The sequence below is a fragment of the Lepeophtheirus salmonis genome, chromosome 8 (assembly GCF_016086655.4).
Source record: "Lepeophtheirus salmonis chromosome 8, UVic_Lsal_1.4, whole genome shotgun sequence".
NCBI lineage: Eukaryota > Metazoa > Arthropoda > Copepoda > Siphonostomatoida > Caligidae > Lepeophtheirus > Lepeophtheirus salmonis.
Genome location: NC_052138.2, coordinates 27,551,822 through 27,571,509, shown reverse-complemented (window position 1 = coordinate 27,571,509; position 19,688 = coordinate 27,551,822). Strand labels below are relative to the sequence as shown.

The window sequence follows — 19,688 nt, the reverse complement described above, 5'->3', positions numbered from 1 at the left end:
TTTGAAAAAGATTAAAAAACCACAGCTGTTCACAAAAAAAAAAAAAAAAAAAAAAAATTGGGAGAAAAAGCAAAATATATTCAAAGTCTATGTTTATTATCAAAAAATATATCTTTTTTGGAAAATATATTCAAAATCCACAGCTGTTAACAAAAAATTGAATTATTTGGAAAAGGATTTTAAACATTACATTTTTAGGAAAAAAATTCAAGGATTTAATTTAATATTAAGTTGATGCAGTTTGTTCAAAACGGGTGATTGGAACGGGATTTATTTCGGAAAACCAACATTTTTAAGACCTTTGCAGAATTGCCAATAACTAATAATTGAATCAACTACTAATCTACAATTAGAACATAAGATATGTTACCAAATAAGGTAGGTATATTTTTGTATAAATTAACTATACCCTTCAAAACCTCTCGATGAGAATGAAGTTATAGAGAAACAAAAATAAATGAAAATAAACAAAAAAACAGCAGTTATTAAAATACCAAAGTTATAAGCTGTAAAGAGCTCAACTTATGATAGAAAAGACAAAGGAACGGTGGTTGAACCATTCCAAGCGTTTGCTGAACAACTTGAAGAACCCTCTTGAACCATCCATGATCTGACTTTTCTCTGACAAAAAGAACATTTTCCTAGATACAAAAAAATGAACCAGCAAAACAAAAGATGGACGGCCAATGAGCCCGTTGATACCAAAAGTACCAAAATTGAAACCGTTATTTTGACAAAGCTATAGAAAATTTGATTAGGTTTTGTTTTTTTAAAATTTGTTGGGGTCTGTGTTTGTCCTCAACTTCACGGACTTCTTTCTATGTGATGCAGTTGTGCGACACACCAACAGATCCTACTGCAAGATAAAATCGAAGATAATATCCAGGATTATGGAGGAATTCCGGAATCTGCCAAAGAACACTGTCATGAATACCTGGTCCCTTATTTGCGATCAAGTCGAGGCCATTATTAACACCAAAGGTTATTATCTTAGATAATAATTTTTTAAACTTTCATTTAACATTGATTTTTGTTAAAATCGGATGATTAGTTTAGGAGAAAATCTATTTTAAATAAAAGTCGTGTTTCTTGTTAAATATAGGTCCCACTCTAATGTTTTAAAATTTGATTAGTCTAAGCCAAGGGTCGGATAACTTATTTTAGGATCACCCCAAAAGAACTTGTATTTAGTAAAAATAATTTACTGTAAACTAGTGCAGGGGCGTCCGTTGGATTTTTTGATTTTTTTAAAATGCCTCTCCATCCCCCGCCCCTCCAGATGCCCATGTAGTGGCATGACCTTTATTGGATGTAACTTTACGAAGTAAAAGTCCTTCTTTATGATCTGGAAGTAACATTCACTCCCTTTAACCACAAAAGTTTATAAATTACTCCATTTGGGGTAATTTACTCTTGTTCCCCAATCACTGGTCTGAGCACAACCACCTAGGAGTCATTCAGCCAAAAAAAAAAGTGTCACAACTGCGAACGGTCTCCCCTACTTTTATTTATGTATAAATTAACTTTAGTTATGATAACTGCTACGCAATATAATATTAAAATACAAAATAATATATTTTTTTAATTTATTCAATTCTAAATTAGGGAAGCTGCATAATAAAAAGGGAGAAAATATTATAAAAATATTTATTTTTATAATATTTTATTCCCCTTTTCTTGTTGTTTTTACAATTAAGTATTGAATTTCAATAGAAATAAATAAGTAAGAAAAAAATGTTTCGACATCATTATTTAATTTATAGTCTACTAGGAGAAAGATAACCAATTTTTTGTAATTTAATAAAAGAAAATTATTATGTAGTTCATAACATATTTTTGTTAAGTCATTACAGTCAAATCCGGATAAAGAAAACTGTTATTTTTCAGATGAATAGTTAACTAAACCCCTATATTCGAACTTTTGTTTTATTTACAAAGTACATAGAAAACCACCATTTTTGGTTAGTTATGTAAAAAAAGTAATTTTGAAACTACCCATCTTGAGGTAACAAGCGTTGGTTTAAATCCTGTTTTGACAGACCAGCCACAATTTTTAGCTTATCTTTCAGCAAAAGTGTTTTGTTTGGATTTTTGGGAGCTTAATAAAAGAAAATCATTAGACAGTTCATAATATATACTTTTATTTGGTAGAACCAGTGAAATCCGTTAAAAAGAAACAGATATTCTTCAGATGATAGGTCGACTAACAGATGATTGAAAAGTCCTAATCATAACAAAGAAAACACGTTTTTTTTGGTTCAAAATTCCCTTTCTTAAAAAATTAATAATGATTGACCATTTACGCCAGTATATGACTAATTCGTCATAGTATTAAAAAAACAAAACCTATATAAGTAATAAATAAAGAAGCAAAGCTTAGTTTTTGGTACTCTCATTGCCTTAGGTCATTATGAACCCCTTTACTTTAATCAACGCCAATCTGTGTTGGATTAAATCTTGTTTTTTTTTACAGATCCTCCAGGATTCTTAGTTTATCATTCAGCGAATGTGTGCTCATAAAAGTGGGAGAGTAACCTTCGTTGCAAATTTTATAATCGTAAGTCTTTTTTGGACTCAATGTAGATCTGAGGGTGAACGTTGGAGAAGTTCATACCAATGTATATGTTTACTTCATATTACCCCTCCTTCTCGTCACAGGTGCTCGTAGCGGATCTAATATTACGTCATACAGATAATCTACTCTCCTCCAAACCATTCTTTAAATTCTTAGAATTACCGTATTGATTTTCAGTTTCTTTTTTTTTTATCCTGCCCAAAATTCGAACGATATTGTGATATTTGTAATTTAGGAATAATTATAATTTATTAATAACTAGTTGTATATAAAAAATGGCGCTTGCTATGAAGAATTTTCATTTTCTTATATTTTTTATTAAATAATACTAGCACAAACACGCTATCTTAAAGATAGCCCATGAAAAATTAAAAAGATTTTATTTACATTAAGCTTATTTATGTTAAAATTCTAAAATAAAACAATTTACTATAAACTATAATTATATAAAATGTAAATTTGTATTCTAATTTTTATAATATTTTTTGTTGTTTTCTGTCAATTTGATGTAAATATAATCAAATTTGCACTCCCTTTTGATACTCTTAAAAATGCAACATATAATTGACCATGTGAAAATACTGATTTTGGTAAATATAAAACAATTTTTTCAAATGTTTGACACTTTTATTTATTAATTGGCATTACCATTACTAACTTGCTTTGTTCTTTCTTCAACCATCATGAAGATTGAAGATACATACTAAGATTAACTCGCTCAAATTCTTCCTAATTCCTAATTCAACGTTCATGCACCATTTTGAAAGAAATAGATTAATAATAAAATTGTAAAAATACTCTAAAAAAAACAATTGAAAGTGCTTAAGAATTTAATTTCATACAGAAATACTAAAATTGTATGTATATAACATACATAAAAGATTTTCAAAAAATAGAATTTTGTTGACATGTGCAATATAAAAAAATGATGCCAAATGTTCTAATAAAAAAAAGCAAGTAAACTGCAGAGAAAAACACTGCAGTAAAAGCCGTTTAATCAAACTATGATCAAATTGATGCACTTGTTTTCAATTGAATAAAGTGTACTAGTATTATTCATTTGAACAAACATTGCAGATGACTTTTGCCATTTATTTATTGATCAAAACAAAAAAGTCCTGTTAACGCAACCTCTTATTCTCTTTCCAAGTCGGTTACTGCATATAGTGCTCCATGATGTATATCATGGAACATATTTTGATCTAAGAAATAATAATGTGGTCATATTAATGAAATATTGCAGGCATGTGCATAAATCAATTGAGTGTGTATACAGGGTGCACTGTATATAGTGCACCCATATGTATATTATATACATATTTTTGATGAAGGAAATAATAATGTAGTCGTATTAATGAATTATTGCACAAAAACAATGCTTTGTTTGTTTTTATTATGGTTCTCTCATGTAAATAATAAAGCATATGCATATAGTGTATATATCAAGATTTGAATAAAGTATAAAGGTTGGTATGATACTAAAATAAATTTTATTTCTTTTGGTTAGTGAGTGATCTAGAGACTGAATTACTCATCATTCATCCCAGCATATTAATTTTTTTTTCTAAATGTTTATAATTATTATTCTGTCATTCTTGAAGACGGAACACGTCATATGAATTGATATAAGTATTGAGTAGTTACGTGTGATTGTACTCCTGAAAAACGGAGAGAAGCACAGAGGATTTCTTGGGGAGTCATCTTCTATACTACCAAATCAAAAATTATTTATTTATCTATTAGCTGACACCTAATTACTCCGGCCAATACCGAGTACTACCCCTTGTAAGTAACATTAAAAGTAAAATCAATTGATTGTGACATTTGACACTGCACAACTTTTGCAAGGATTAAATGTGAAAATATAGTCACTCCTAGATGCAAATTGAAATTCCAGATTATTAGAAGAGCTGTGAAAATTGATAGAATACCGGTTGGTGTAAAAACTTCACTTCAAAAAACGTTAAAAATATGGTTACACTGAGAGAACACATATTTGCTAACAGAAATCATCCCCATAAAACTCCTTGCCTGTTGATAGTGTATGAATTTCAAAACAAAGAAGCAAAAAAAATAAAATGAAATTGAAAAGAAGGAAATACCAATTCATTTTTTTTTATTCATAAAAACCAATATACCCTATAACTTTAGCCATAATTTAGAATCTTAATTTGATTTTAAACAATTATAATGGCCCTCATATGACTTCTTTCAAATAGAATCAGACAATTTATGTCAATTTTTGAGGATCAATATTGGTTGTTTTAATTACTAGTTACGATGCTTATATGGGAGAACTTGACGATAATACGTTGAAGAAGAGAATTGTAAACCAGACTCAATTTTAGAAAAAAAATAACAAAAAAACATTTAAGCTTGGTTTTGTGTTGAAGAATCACATCTCTCTTTTTCTTTTTTTGCTCAAGAGTTTTAATGTGTTAACTTACCACTAAATAATGTTGGATCTGTCTTTAAAAAAACATCTAAAAAGGTCTGCTGCCCCATCAGTCAGGTCCTAATACAGTATGTCACTTTTTAAGATCTGTCCTTACCGGTCTTTAATGGTAATTACAACAGCCGAAATGAGTTAGTTACTAAATACGTCATTTCAGCTGCTCAGCATCACTTTTTTCAAAATAAACGAGATACTTGAAGTTTAATGTGAGATGTGTTTGTGGCTGGAACGTATTTGCGTCCTTATATTTATTGTTTTGCGCAACCTTGACTCCAAAAAGAAACAAAAGAAATCCCCGAAATTATTTGTAATTTATCTTTTAAGAACCTCCACACTATTAAATTATTACTCCATAATTTTTAAAATGAATTACGTATATATATTTTTCATAATATTCAAATCCTACAATGTATTTTATTCCATACTGCATTTTAATATTGCCTATTAATACCTTATTAAAAGCGTAGCTATACATTTGTATTAATATATGGAAGCCAAGACTATGAGGGATCAACAAGAAATTGTATAATTGTGTTGAGGCAGCGTAAAAAGATCCTGGAATTTAAAGAGAAAAACGAGAAAACTTCATTATTCATTATCCAGCTATTTTTACTTAATAAGAAATTACGATGATCCTTTTTCTGGATAAATATTACACTTAAATATTAAATATATCATTATTCTGGTATAATAACAATATAGTAAAAAGTGTAAAGTTTTTGATAACGTATATTTTCTATGAATTTTATTATTATAAAGCTGCACAATTTTATGTTTAAGTCCTCATCACATTAAATACTTGATAAAAATTGATTTTGGTTACTCAATTTAAACAAGTTAATATCCAGGAGATCTTCTTTCTTTCTTTGATTTGTGATAAGTCATTGAGAGTAGACCATGACTCATGATCTACTCTCACATTGAACTGAATTGAATCCTTAGGATTATTGATGATAAAAACGGTCGGACTGACAAAAAGACTGATTAGAAAAATAGGTCCTAGAGCTGATCCAACACTACATAGTAGGTATGTTACAAAAGAGGGAGTGCTCTAATCTTTTTACTCCCCCACGTATTAAGTTGCTCCAACATATGATCGATAAGAAGTATCGTAACGAATAAAACGCCATAAATATGTACATCTTTTAAATCATAAATTTGATTACTTTTTATTAAAGACATTACAAAAAAATTACCATAGTAATGTTCTAAAGGGATTAAACTATATTGATATTACAAAAATTCAAGAAAAAGTTAAATATATAGTTTCATTTAATAACTTAAAATGAACTCCGAATGGGCTTCCACGTTTTGGGCCAAAAATGACCCTTCGTATTATTAGAATTTTTTTTATAAACTTAAGGAAGCTTGAACATTTTTATATTCATTAGTGAGAAAATTATAAAAAATGAATCGCACTATCAGTTTTTATTAGATGAAGTAGTTTGTAGCCGCTAATAAATAGAGAATGTAATGAACTACAGATTTGCAAGGTAGCTTAGGGCAAAAAATCATCCCTTCCAGTTGACACAGAACATTTTTAAAAACAAATAAGGAAGATGGAACATATTTAGGTTCAGTAGTGAAAAAAATTAAAAAATTGAATGACACAATTAGTGTTTATGAGATTAATAAATTTGTAGGAGCTTATACATTAGGAAATGAGTGTCAAGTTTGCCTTATGCTTATTCCTTTTCGGTCACTGACCCTCGTATAATTCACATCTAGGAAAGTTTAGGTTGCATAATTTAAACTACGACAGTCCTTAATGTAGAAGGATATAATTTGAGTGGGATATTAATTAACAATCTCTGTGCGTCATATTTCATACGCCAGTCTTAAGAAACCAGTTCTTAGTACGCACGATTCAAAGAGAAGAGAGATTAAATTTTCGAACACGAATCTTCTGATTTCTTAGTGAATAGCAATGGATTTTTAATAATTAAGGTATTTATGAGAAGAAAACTATATACTCGGTGATGGAGCCCCCTTTTCAAATTTATATTTTGATTTTTTTCAGACTTTGTAACATACCTTTACATAGGTAACATCAAAAAGAGAACCATATTCAAGAAACTAATGATACAAAAATATGCCTAACAAATATGATACAGTCATACGAGAATTTTAAATATCCAAGACATCTACTAATGAGTAATATGAGAGTTGATACTTAATACCACCCTTTCACTAACACCCGTCTCAAAAAAAGAGGAAGAAAAAAAAAATAGAAACTTTAACAGCAAAAAAACAAAATAAAATAAACTTTCTATTTTTCTTTGTCATTTTATGTTATCATCAAATTGGCAAGTTATTTTTTTACTTTTTATATATAATTCAACTACCTTTGCTAAGTAAATCATAGAATAAAACTTTTTGTAAGAAGGACAAATATTCGTATGTTATTTGTCTTTTTTGATTCCGAAATAAGGAATTGAATATAATCAGGGATGGAGAGAGTTCAATTGTTCGTAACCTCAATTGCAGAGAAGTCTTAGAAATCAGAAAAAAAAAAAAAAAAAAAACTTCAAGTAAAAACAAAGAGAGAAAAAAGTTTGTCAAATGACTTAAAAAAGTTTTTTTTTAACTTGAGTTCTTCTCTATGACCAGATTCTTTTCTGCTTATTTGTTGCTGTTTATTCTTTTTTTTTTTTCTTAAAAAAAAAAATGAATGTACCTAACTAAAAAAAACCAAAAAGCACGCACACAAAAATACCCGAGGAGTTTTACATTGTTTTAATAACAAAAGGTAAAAGTTAAGGCTAAAAGTTTTTGAGTAAATATTATGTTCATCACATACATGAAATGACAAACAAACAAAGAAGTAAAGGGTCATACAAATATACATTTTACAACCATATGGTCCTCCTTCTTCATACAAGTCCTATAAAGGGGCTTTGCAAATATAATGCATGAAAATATAAACGGCTTTGTTTTTCATTATTAAGGAACATGGGTTTCAAATTGGGGATTCAACGGGTGGTTAGTCAACTGAATGTTAATTATAATTTTGGGGAAAGAAGGCCATTAAATTATCATAATTGGTTATATCAAACCTCCTCCCCACGAAGGTGAAACAGAAATAAATAACCAATTTTTTTTTTGTATGTAACTCCAAACTGTTGGGCCTATCCCTGGAACTTTAGATACCTGGAAATAAAGACGACAGTTTTTCTTTTTGACACATGAGTCATTTTTCCTTTTATTACATACAGTAATTGCTGATGAAAATCTTGTGTATTTTGGGATTGTTAAAATAAAGAAACGGATAATCACCATTGTAAACCTGACAATTTTAAGAATGCTTTGAAGGAGAGACGCTTCGCTGTCATGCCATTTAATTAGATCAGCTTCAATCAGCTGTGACAAGGGAGAAGCAAATAAATAAGGATCATGGTAAAAATTACTCCGATGTCGATTCTCAATTCTAGTCTGAGTGCACCAAGGTCTAACAATTATAACTCTGTTAACAAATCAACAATTGAATGCTGTTGTAGAAAATGAAGCTCACTACTCAGGAGTCAAATACTAAAGACAATAGCTGAGGAAAAGAAAATCTATTCAAAAGACTAACAATTCCAAAAAGGCGTGCTGGCTAACAAATACACACGATTTACATAACTAACAATAATGTATGTACTGAAATAAAGGGAGAATATTGTATTTCACACTTTTTAAATATATAATTAGAAATTTCAAACAAGACTCTCTTATCACGTTCCTTGTACCTATAGATATTTTTTTCTTAAATACTATTGTATTTATGTATTTATCATTGTTCTTCGTGGGTAAACGGATTTTTTTTGCAAAAAATTCAAAATTACTTTTTTTTAGGAAAAATAGTTTCCGAAGTTTAATCATTTCGGAAAAAACGATTTAATTTTTGGATTTTTGTACAAAAAAATCCCTTTACCCACCAACAAAGATGTTGAATACATTGAATAAATTGCAAATATCAAATTTTTTTAAAAAATACTCCGCTGTGATTCTCAAAAAACAGCTTTGACTGAAAAATAAAATTGTTTAGAAAAAAATTTCAAAAATCTGTATGTATTCAGAAAATATTTCAAATATTGAATTTTTTGGAACCAAATTTCGAAAATTAATTTTCAAATATTAAATGTTAGGAAACAAAAGTTTCAAATATCTACAGTTATTACACAAAAAATTAAATTTCTTGAATAATAATTTCAAAAATCTACAGCTTTACATATGAAATTAAATTTTTGTAAAATAAATTTCAAATTCAATTTTTTTTTTTGGGTTTTCAAATATTATTAGTTTTTTTAAATTTTTTTATATTGTTATTTTTTTTTTATTTCAAATATTTTTTTTTTAAATTTCAAATATTTTTTTTTTAATGTCAACAAGTATTCAATTGTCCTGCAATAATGAAAGATTCCTTTATTTGGGATGGGCTACAGCCCCTCCAGCTTCCCCTCCTCCCTGCGTACGCCCTTGTATATCTACCAAAAGATAAGAGTCATCACACCCTCCTTAGGTCTTATTCTTTTCTTCCCGATTCTTTTTATTTACTTATTTTGAATTTTCCCGCATTTTCTTTTACTTACATGTACTTGAAAGGAAGGAAAAAGGAAAAGGGAGAAACTTCATGGAATGACATATTTTTATAAGATATATGTAATATTAACATTAGCCTTGCATATATATCTCGTGACTATAATGCTACAATTAATATGTCTCTTGGCTACAACATATATAATAAATAGGTAAGGCTATCGAAAAAAAAACAAAGAGAAAAAGCTTATTCATCAAGAAGGATGAAAGAAAGGAATTAGAAAGAGAGAGAGAGAAAAAAAAAAAAGAGATAATCAGACATTGTATGTATGTCGTAGCATCCCTCTCATTAGTGAGGACTGAGGAGTACATATTGAGGACTTTTTTGTCTTGTGTTGTTTGTTTGCTTAACGAGTCCTATGATAATTTCATTACACTTTGTTCTTATTACTCATTAGAACCCTTGGTCATCATGTTTGAGTTGATGTCTACGATTCAAAATATTTCATTAATCCACTCCTTATTTCTTTATCAATATAAAACATTACAATGTCAATTTGACAAAAGATCATTTGAATTCCCTTTTTAAGGGGGTCATTTTTAATTTTGAAGATAAAAATAACTTATTAGTTACTGTTGCATATTATAAAGTTCAAAAGGCCACACATGTAAATACATTTTAATAAAGGAAAGTTTGTCTGTCTGTCAAGAGGGTTAGCAACTAGCTAAAGCTTATCCATGTCAACCGGACATGTCCATGGCCAAATTTGCAAAAAAAAACAAAAAAGATACATAGATCTATCTCATTTTTCAAAAGTGGTTCAGACTGCTGATCATTCTTCTTGACCCAATGTACTCAACAATTCCCATTCCAATAGCAATTAAAAAACAAAAAAAAAAACTTCTGGTCACCCAAGAGCCCGGACTTCAACCCCCTAAATTACAGCATCTGGTGGCAAGTGAAGTCTAAAAACTACCGAATAAGTAATTGAAGAAGAAAAGCCGCAGCTGTGTACGGTCTTCAGACTCCCGTTGGAGGCTGTCATTACCTCCGCTGACAGTCAAGTTCAAATTTATTTTTAATGTCTACTAGATACCCTACATATAATTTTTTCCAACTTCTGGGCATCCCAGACTCTGGAATTTGACCCCCTGGACTACAGTATTTGATAGACAGTGGATTCTATAGCCTACTGAATAAGTCGTGGAAGAAAATGAGTTGCAGCTACATCTTAATGTTTGGGCGGTCTTTTGGCTCCACTTGAGGGCTATCATTGTCATCAATAGTGAATTCCAAAGCCTACTGTATAATTAGTGAAAGAAAATGAGATACAAGTACATCTCAGATGTGTGTGCGGTCTTCCAGCTCCACTTATTGGCTATCATTGACGCCAATGGAGGCAAATTTTAACAAATTAATGTTCCTGTATATATTCCTATATATATTGAGCAAATCTATCAACCATTCTGAGGTCATTTCACTTCATCCAGATTAAAATGATGTGCCGTAAGACTTATTTACTGCACATTCAATGTTTGAAAGTCAAATCAAAGCATTAATCAATAATAATTCAAAAGTGTAGGAGCAAATTAAAAAAATATATATATTATCTGCAAGATTGTATGACAGTCTGTAGCTTAGGGAAGTGACACAACTTTTTCACAGCGCCCTCTATGTGAGTAACATTATTTAATATTGTATATAAAATAATATTATCATTCAGGGGTTGTATTACTTTGCCGCAAGACTGTACAAGTCTCTGCCGCTTAAAAAGCAAACTATTATGAGGAAATAACGCTCATACCCTATTAAAATGGTTATTTATATAATTAAATAAGACAAATTGCAAACCATTTCAATAAAGCATAGCAATTGATGAACAATTTATAGATATTTTGGCTTATCTCTATGAATAAATCCTGAATGTTTATATACTAAACATATATTGTATTATTAATGCAAATACAATAAACAAATAAGAAAGAAGGGGATGAGAATTTCCAATCAGAGAAAATGAAATACCAATATCGACAACCATCATAGTAAGATAGGAAGGAGGAGCAAATAACTATTACAAAACGGGGGGTTTCATTTAATAAGATTACAAAGAATTATAATTAATATTATTTTCCGGCAATGCACATATTATTTGTTTCTTAATTTTGGAGGGGTTTTTATTTTTTAGAAGCGTGACTCCTTGCATCAATCATCATGTATCTTTCCAATAATTCAAAAATCTCTCAATTTAGGAGGATAATTGTGGATAAAATATGTCAATATTCAATTATTAGCATGTGTACTTGCCATTTCCTGGAGTTATTAGGCGTTGACAAACGACACACTTTGCTTAATATAATTATAGAAGATAAATCCTTCATAAATCTAATGTATTATCGGGCTGTTTCTACTTGTACAATTTGCTTGTCGTTGAAAAATTCCCCCCATGACGTCATAGTCACATAATGACAAATAATAAACAACATTTCATTTATTTCAAAATATGGTCATAAAACAGTAATTGGGAATAACTAAAGTAGCAATTTGTCAAAATAGATACATTCAAATAAAATGTGAAATTAAAATAATAACTAATTAGTCAAAACGTGATCTCTTTTTATTTTTGTTCGAAAACAATATTAAACATAATTCGCTATAAATCTTCATTTCTACCAAAAATAAGAAAAACAAAGCTAACAATTGGAAATAATATATGAGTAATTTGTCAAAATACAACATTACTTCCTTTCTATGTACGTAAAATAAAAAACGAAAATAATAAAAAATCCACCAAAAGAATAAAATAAAAGATTGTTATCAAAAATTGTTATAATTAATCAATTTGTCAAAATGTTGCCTTTATAATGAAGAAACGAATATGAATCATTATATAATTTGCCATTTTTGGCAAAAATTGAAAAAGAATTACATGTCATAATTGGAAATAAATTAGGAAATTTGTAGAAACATGATGTTAAAAAAAGAAAATCTCCCCTCCTCCCCTCTGAATAATTATGTTATATAATAAAATAATTTGTTAATACGGAATCCTTTTGAAAGATTATTATTACACGGTGGATCTTGTTGAATAATAATAATAATTTATGTATTAACAGTAGTAGTACAATGAGGAAGGAAAAGTAACTTTTTGACCATTGTGTTTAGGCTTCAAGGGTTAAGGAACTAGATTTTAATACGTAGAGCATACACAATATCCTAGAACACAAAAGATAATCTCCCTGACGATAAAAAAAACCTTTTATTTCTTTGTCATTTTCCATTATTTTAATTCCTTCCTCATACATAGTTATAGTTCCATTTCTTAATATTATACATTACATTAAATTGTAGAGGAGAGAGACCAAAGGATTCCATCAGAAAGATCTTTCTTTCTGTCTCTAATGGAACGTGACACTAATTAAAGAAGGTTTATCTATCTCTACTCTTGTATATGTAGTGTGTACTATAAATCCTTTCAAAAATAAGAAGCTGTTGATGTCTCGTCTCCTTATTTCTTTTCTTTTATTTGTGGCCCGTTAACACAAAAGTAAGCTAGAAGGGTTTTTCTCAAAATTTATAAGAACAAATTATTCTTATCAAATTGCACTTAAAGTAATCAAAATTAATCGTCAAAAAAATGATAAATTGACAGATTTGATCTCTTTAATCAAATAAAAGTTTTAAACTATAGATACAATTCTCAGGCCTCTCCATTCATCCCAGTAATGTAAATTATGAGCTTATAATTGACTCAACAACATGTCTATAAAGTATTAGTTATTTGTGGCTTGTCCAATTAAAAGGTACGTATATGGATTTTTCTCAAGAGTAACATTTGATTAAAAATTTGTATTCTTCAATGATGAAAGATCTTCATTTTCTGTCAAGAAATTGTTTTTATTAACGTTTTGGGCGTGCCGCTAATTGCACTTAAAATAGCCAAAATTAATTGTCACAATATAATAACGAGAAAGGATAAATGTTATTTGAAAGGAGTCTTATATTGGGGCCAATATAAGACTCTTGTGTCAAATAAAGGTTTAAACTCTACTAAAATTCTTGAGTATGTTCACTTATCCCAGTAATTTGAATAATATGCCTATAACTGACTACACTTGTATTCTTTGAGGAATTATTGCTTGCAAATTTGGATCAACAAATTATTCTAATTTATCCTTTGGGATTAGCTCAAATTGAACTACTTAAAGTAGCTAACATTAATCGTCACAACACTTGCATTTGTTTTTAAAACCTACTATCTACATGTTTTTTTTTAGTTTTTTGCCTTTCCGCTACAGAATAAATGATGTTTTTGATATTTGCCTGCTTATATAAATTATTCATGAACTCTATTGTTAAGGTAAACAAAATAACTGGCCTTAATCCCCACTTATTAGTTACTTTGTTAATCTAGATAGCTTTTATAATCATAAAAAAACCGGTGGTTGTTCACAGGTGGATAATAAGGTTTATAAACAAGAAGAATGAAAATTTAATTGATTTTATTTGAAAGACCAAAAAATTGAGTATAGATCTCTATTCTTCTTTTAAAAACAAAAATTGTACATGAATGTTTTTGTGTTAAGCACCCCATTACCCCCCTTTACCATATTTTGGTGTAGAAAAAAAAAGGAAACTGAATAATTTTTTAACAGACAAATAAATGATTTATTTTTCTTTATAGATCTTTAATTATGTATTTATACGATCAAATTATGAGCAAAAATATAACAGAAATTGCTGATATGAGGAATCGTTTGATCTTTTTCTTGATTGAAGACTCTTGTTTGCAAAATATACATACCTAGAGTAGGGTGGTGGGGTCTTTTGTGTAGCCCATAATATGGGCTATGGCCAAATAACTCTTAATACATGTAATAATGGAGGCATTTTGTCTTTTCTCAAATGAGTGATTTTGTCTCTTTTTATAAACAATAATATTTCAAAGTAAAGTAGCGTATTGGATTTTATTCTTTAATAGACATTTTAAGGATTTTATTTCTACCAAAAATATCCTGGTTAGGTGGAATTATTAGCTAAGACCTTGTAATACTAATAAAACTTTTCAAAAGTTAATTACCCATATAATATATATGTTCCTCACCTGCAATGGTCAAAGAAGCATTACGACTCTCCACTGAGCCGAGAGTATTCCTTGCAACACAGGAGTAGATCCCTCCATCCGTCTCCTTTCTTGAATGAACAGTTCTTAGAAAAAAGAGGGATCCGTTTGGAAGAAGAACACGTCGAGAGCGATGATCATCCGCGGCTGTGGTTACTTTACGCCCATTACGTCTCCAAATGATCTCTGGGAGCGGGTCACCAGATGTATCACATCGAAGGGTCACTGGATCGTTCTTGGGCACGATGGTAGACTCAGGGTGGCTTAAAATGAGTGGGGGACTTTGGGATGAGGAGGACAGAACTGGAACTGAAATGAAGGAAAGATAAAATGAATATAAAGCTTATGTACATTTTGTAAAATAAATTTTGGTTTAAATATACAATAAAGTAATAAATATGTATATATCGTGTTCCCTCATTTTGTGTTTTTCCTATTAATGATTTATTTATCTTCACAATAAGGATTTTAATATAAGATCAATTTGTGACTCAGTTATTCGATATGACCAAACTTTCTATACATACTGGATCAAAACATAGATATTATGTCTTTTTCAAGATTGCATAATATTTTTAAAAAAACACTTTGGAGGACATGAAAATTTGGGATGCAAGGAAACTGCAAATCATTTTTTGTCTGTATGCTGTGCCACAGAAAAATAGAGAGATAGAAGAGTGCAAATAGTTTACGAAAAATATGGAATAATTTTAAGAACTAGCCATTTTGTTTTTCTTTATATTGAACCCTACCAACACAAAATCAACTATTTTATTTCGAAAGTTTTGAAGGTTTTTTATAAATTTAAATGTACGAAACCCCCCTTACCGCGTGACATGCTAAAATATGTAGAAAATATCGGTTTGATTTGTTCACTTAGGACGTATTTTAACTTGTTTTTGTTTTTTTGTATCAAATGTTTATATTGTATTTAGAGAAATTTAATTAATTAGAGTAAAGTTGTTGTTCTTCTGTACAAAAAAAAAAAAAAAAACTTTCTATAAATACTGGATCAAAACTTAGATGTTATACCTGCGACGTTAGTAATAAATATGTATTTTTCAAAATTGCATAATATTTTTGAAAAAAACACTTTGTAGGATGCAAAAACAGAAAATAGGGGCTTTACATGGGTTTTTCTTTTATGTATGGGGGAGTGAGATTTTGACAATTATTTGAAACAATTGAAACATCTATGAAACTTTTGATAAAATTTTAAAAATGTAACGATAAATAATTGAAATAACTTATTTTTTTTTTTAGAAAAAACACATTTGGCAAGAAACTTATTTGACAAATTTTAGAGTTTAGTTGTTTGGATCAGATAAGATTTTGCTGAACAAATGCTTTTTGGAATGATTAAACAAAAAAAATAATCATTTAGGGAGATAAAATTTCTAAACAGAAAAATTTCAAATTGGAGAGTTGCAAAAATATTTTTACAACTACGAGTTTGGAACCTGAAGTAGTATTTTGTTGTTCCTTAACCCTTAGGTCCGGTCCAAGTCAGGCTTAAGACAGATACGATTGATCTTTTGGACCGATCCTTAAAACTGTCTGTTCTTTGGACTGTCGATAATAGAACTGATTAATAAATAGTATTGAATAACGTCATCAAGGACCGAACTTTATAAGTTTTAGGACTGATATGTAGGTTTGAACAGGACCAGACCGATATTTAACAAGAAGGGACTGTATTATATAAGGGGTTTGACCTTAAAGCTCTTCCTTCCAAATAAAGCGAAATCATGGTGCGCTTCGGGTCCATGATGTCGTCGTTAGATGCTCATGAACAAGTTTTAGAAAAAATAAAGATAGTGGTTTCGTGAATCATATACAACACACAGTATTAAAAAATAAACAAGCTGTCTCATAGAAATAACAAGTTGAAATTACTGTCCTAAAATTTATTGATAACTCTGTAAAAACCGAGACAACATTAACCATTATAACAGCTGACCAAGTTTCATACCTTTGTTTTATTTAAGAAAAGGAGTAAATCCTTCTTTAAATATATACTTGCATACAACGAGCATTTCATAAACCTATTTGAGTCGATTAGAATGTTAATATTCAAATCATTAGAAAGAGTGTAAATGCCCTAGAATGTTAGTTACAGATTAGAATCCTCATTTGATACAAGATACTTCAAGGAGGGCTGGAAATAAATTTGCAATAAATCCAGAAATAGTTTGACAGACTTAACTTAAGTATTTACTAGACTTATGAAATGGTGAATTTAGAGTTCAATAACTACATTTTGAGGTATTCAAAGTATTATTTCTCAGCTGCTATGACAGCCTCGATACATCACCGAAATTTGCAGCAGGCTGAGACGGTGTCCACCATGAAAGTCCCATGTCTCACTGATAGCTGACTTGAAGGTGTTAATGCTGTTCGGATGGGTACTGTTCGGCTTACTCTCCTATGTGCTCCACTAATAATAGTCCGGAGGGTTGAGGTAAAGAGATGAGAAGAACAAGGCCTTTTTTGAGCCCAGAAATGAGTAAATTTGGAATCGAGAAGGAGTGGCAATGATTATCGATTTAGTTCTTTTGAATAGATTTTTCAAGCTTTCGAAGGGAAACTTGGTATATAGAAGTAGTCTATTTGTTTACTTATGTACAAGTGAAAAAAAGGTTTGCCAGATGTCATAAATTAGCATCAAAGTCATTTAAGTTTATTTCCGGTTATCCTATATATTGGCCCCGATATCGCCATAAAAATGCATATATGATAGTTTCTCATTCTTTTATTCTGATTATTGGATTATTATCATTTTGGATACTTTAGTCAAAAGAGACTGACAATAGTTTTAACCATCTAAAACCTGCAGAAAACAAAGCTGAAACTCAAGTTTTTCATTAAATTATGGCTGATTTCATGTTAATACTCCTTATAAATATAAGAATATCATTTAATATTCCATCTTAGATAAGATGATAATTTATGTTCTTTCAAATGGGATATAGTTGTTTCTTTTTTTTGCCACTAGGGGGACACTTTTCTTTTTTCTGTTCATCCCCCCAAAAAGTGATATTGATATAATATAACATAATATTAAAACTCTCCGTGTCTTGATGATAAAATAATAAATAAAAAAATAACAATAATATAATTGGGAATTTATTTATTGATATCTTTTTGATATTTTTCTTCTTTACTTTCTGATATAATAATATATAATAGAAGAAAAAAGGAGAATCGATTAAAGAACCATTAAAAGGGACATATTTTTATGTTCCTCACATCTTGCCTCTTATCCTTCAGCTGTTTCTTCTCTCTTATTATTATTATCCAATAATAATATTAATATAACATCATGATCCTCATTTTTTAATTTTTTAATATTTGAAATGGTATTAAAGGCATTACCTTCTCACACCTGACAGAACCTATTAAAAATCACGCAACCTTACTACTTATTCATTAATCAGTAATAAGTTGTGTTATCTATAGGTTATGCCGTCTTTGAGGATATTACATGAATTGGCGGTGGGTTACGGCACGTTTGTTAGTTGCGTTATAGATAAATATAATATATTTAAATTAGTAATTATATAACTGTGGTGTTATCTGTTGGCCTAATCCCCCAAATGATGAAAGCTAGCTACTCCTCTGTGTAATATTTGTACTCAAAACATTGCTCAAAAAAATGTCTGCTCATTACTTGCAACTTGGGTAATAACTAATGCTGGGTTTCGGTTTGAAAATCCAAGACAGTCTGACCCTGTGATGATTTATAGTAGACCGAAATAATTCCGTCTTTTAAAGAAGTTTGATCTGGTCTGGTCTCTGAGAAAAATTCAGCCTGGATAAATCCTTGAAGATAAAAATCGATTTGGATCAGGGCTGCCAGTAAACTTTTCAATAAAACGGCCGATGTAACTTTATAAAACTACAGATTAAAAAAATTTTCATTAAATTTTAGTTAAGAAAATGTATTTAACCCGTATATAATATGATAATAAAGAACGGTAGCAGTTTTATTTGATTCAACCGTATAAACTAGTGGATACCGTCTTGTGCTTTATATCACATACACGTCTGAAACTGTTTTAAAAGTGTATGTTTTAACCCATTGCGGTGCAAGCAGAATTTTCACAATCTTAAGCAATCGTAGAACGTAGAACTTTACAATTTGTGCAATATATATTGTAAGGACTACACAAGCTTAATGTTGAATTTCAGGCTGAGCATTTTAGGCTATATTTTATATATATGATATTTTATTGTCTTTCAAAAAGTGGGGGGAGTCAATGGACTCTTGTCCTTCTATTCCAGCATTTACAAAACCACACAAAAGTCATGAATATAGGATAGCTACATTAGTGTATTCTTTTTTATTTCAGAAGATTCATTGTAATTAAAGCTACCTACCGAGTGGCCAATTAAAATCTGAACACTTTGAATTTTAAACTTCAACTAGATATAATTTATTAATCAACAATAGAATTTCTACAAAATTAATACTGTAAATAAATGTGTATTTGAGCTATCTTAATCATTAATTTACCCACCCTTAACGGCAATGATGGCTTTTAGGTCTCGGCGGAAGGCCTGGCACCCACTCTGGATGTTGTCGTATATCATAGTGTCCCTGGACTGGTTGACCGTGGCTTTGAGGGCCTCTTTGTTTGGATAATAGACACTGCTAACCTTCACCTCGACATGCACTCAAAAGATGTTGTCGAGAGCTTTAGCATCGGGGCTGTAGGGGGACAAAAAAGAGTCAAAAAGAGTATTGTAACGGAGGAGATAGTTTTCTTTCTTTGCTGTTGTCAAAAGTGGCCTCTCCACCTCGTTCGTCCATTCACGTCGGAATGAAAATTCGTCGATCACGTTCAAGCCTAATTTCCTCAACTCATACGTAAGCTAGTCAGCTCAGATTACTTTTGTTTTGTAACTAACTGTTTATGCTTAATTTCAATCTCTCAACCTTCATAAGTTAGTCAATTTTTAAGTTTTCAGATTTCAATGGAACTCCCGATATATCCACAAAATACCATGTTCTACTCGA

At 29.9% G+C, this 19,688-nt stretch overlaps 1 protein-coding gene across 1 annotated transcript in view; it reads right to left on the bottom strand.

Moving 5' to 3' along the window:
• LOC121123287 (roundabout homolog 2) overlaps positions 1-19,688 on the bottom strand; it is a 165,800-nt gene that overhangs the window by 94,014 nt on the left and 52,098 nt on the right. The window contains exon 2 of the mRNA XM_040718414.2: positions 14,651-14,977. Coding sequence (XP_040574348.1) covers positions 14,651-14,977 — 327 coding nt within the window. The remainder of the gene's footprint in view (positions 1-14,650; positions 14,978-19,688) is intronic.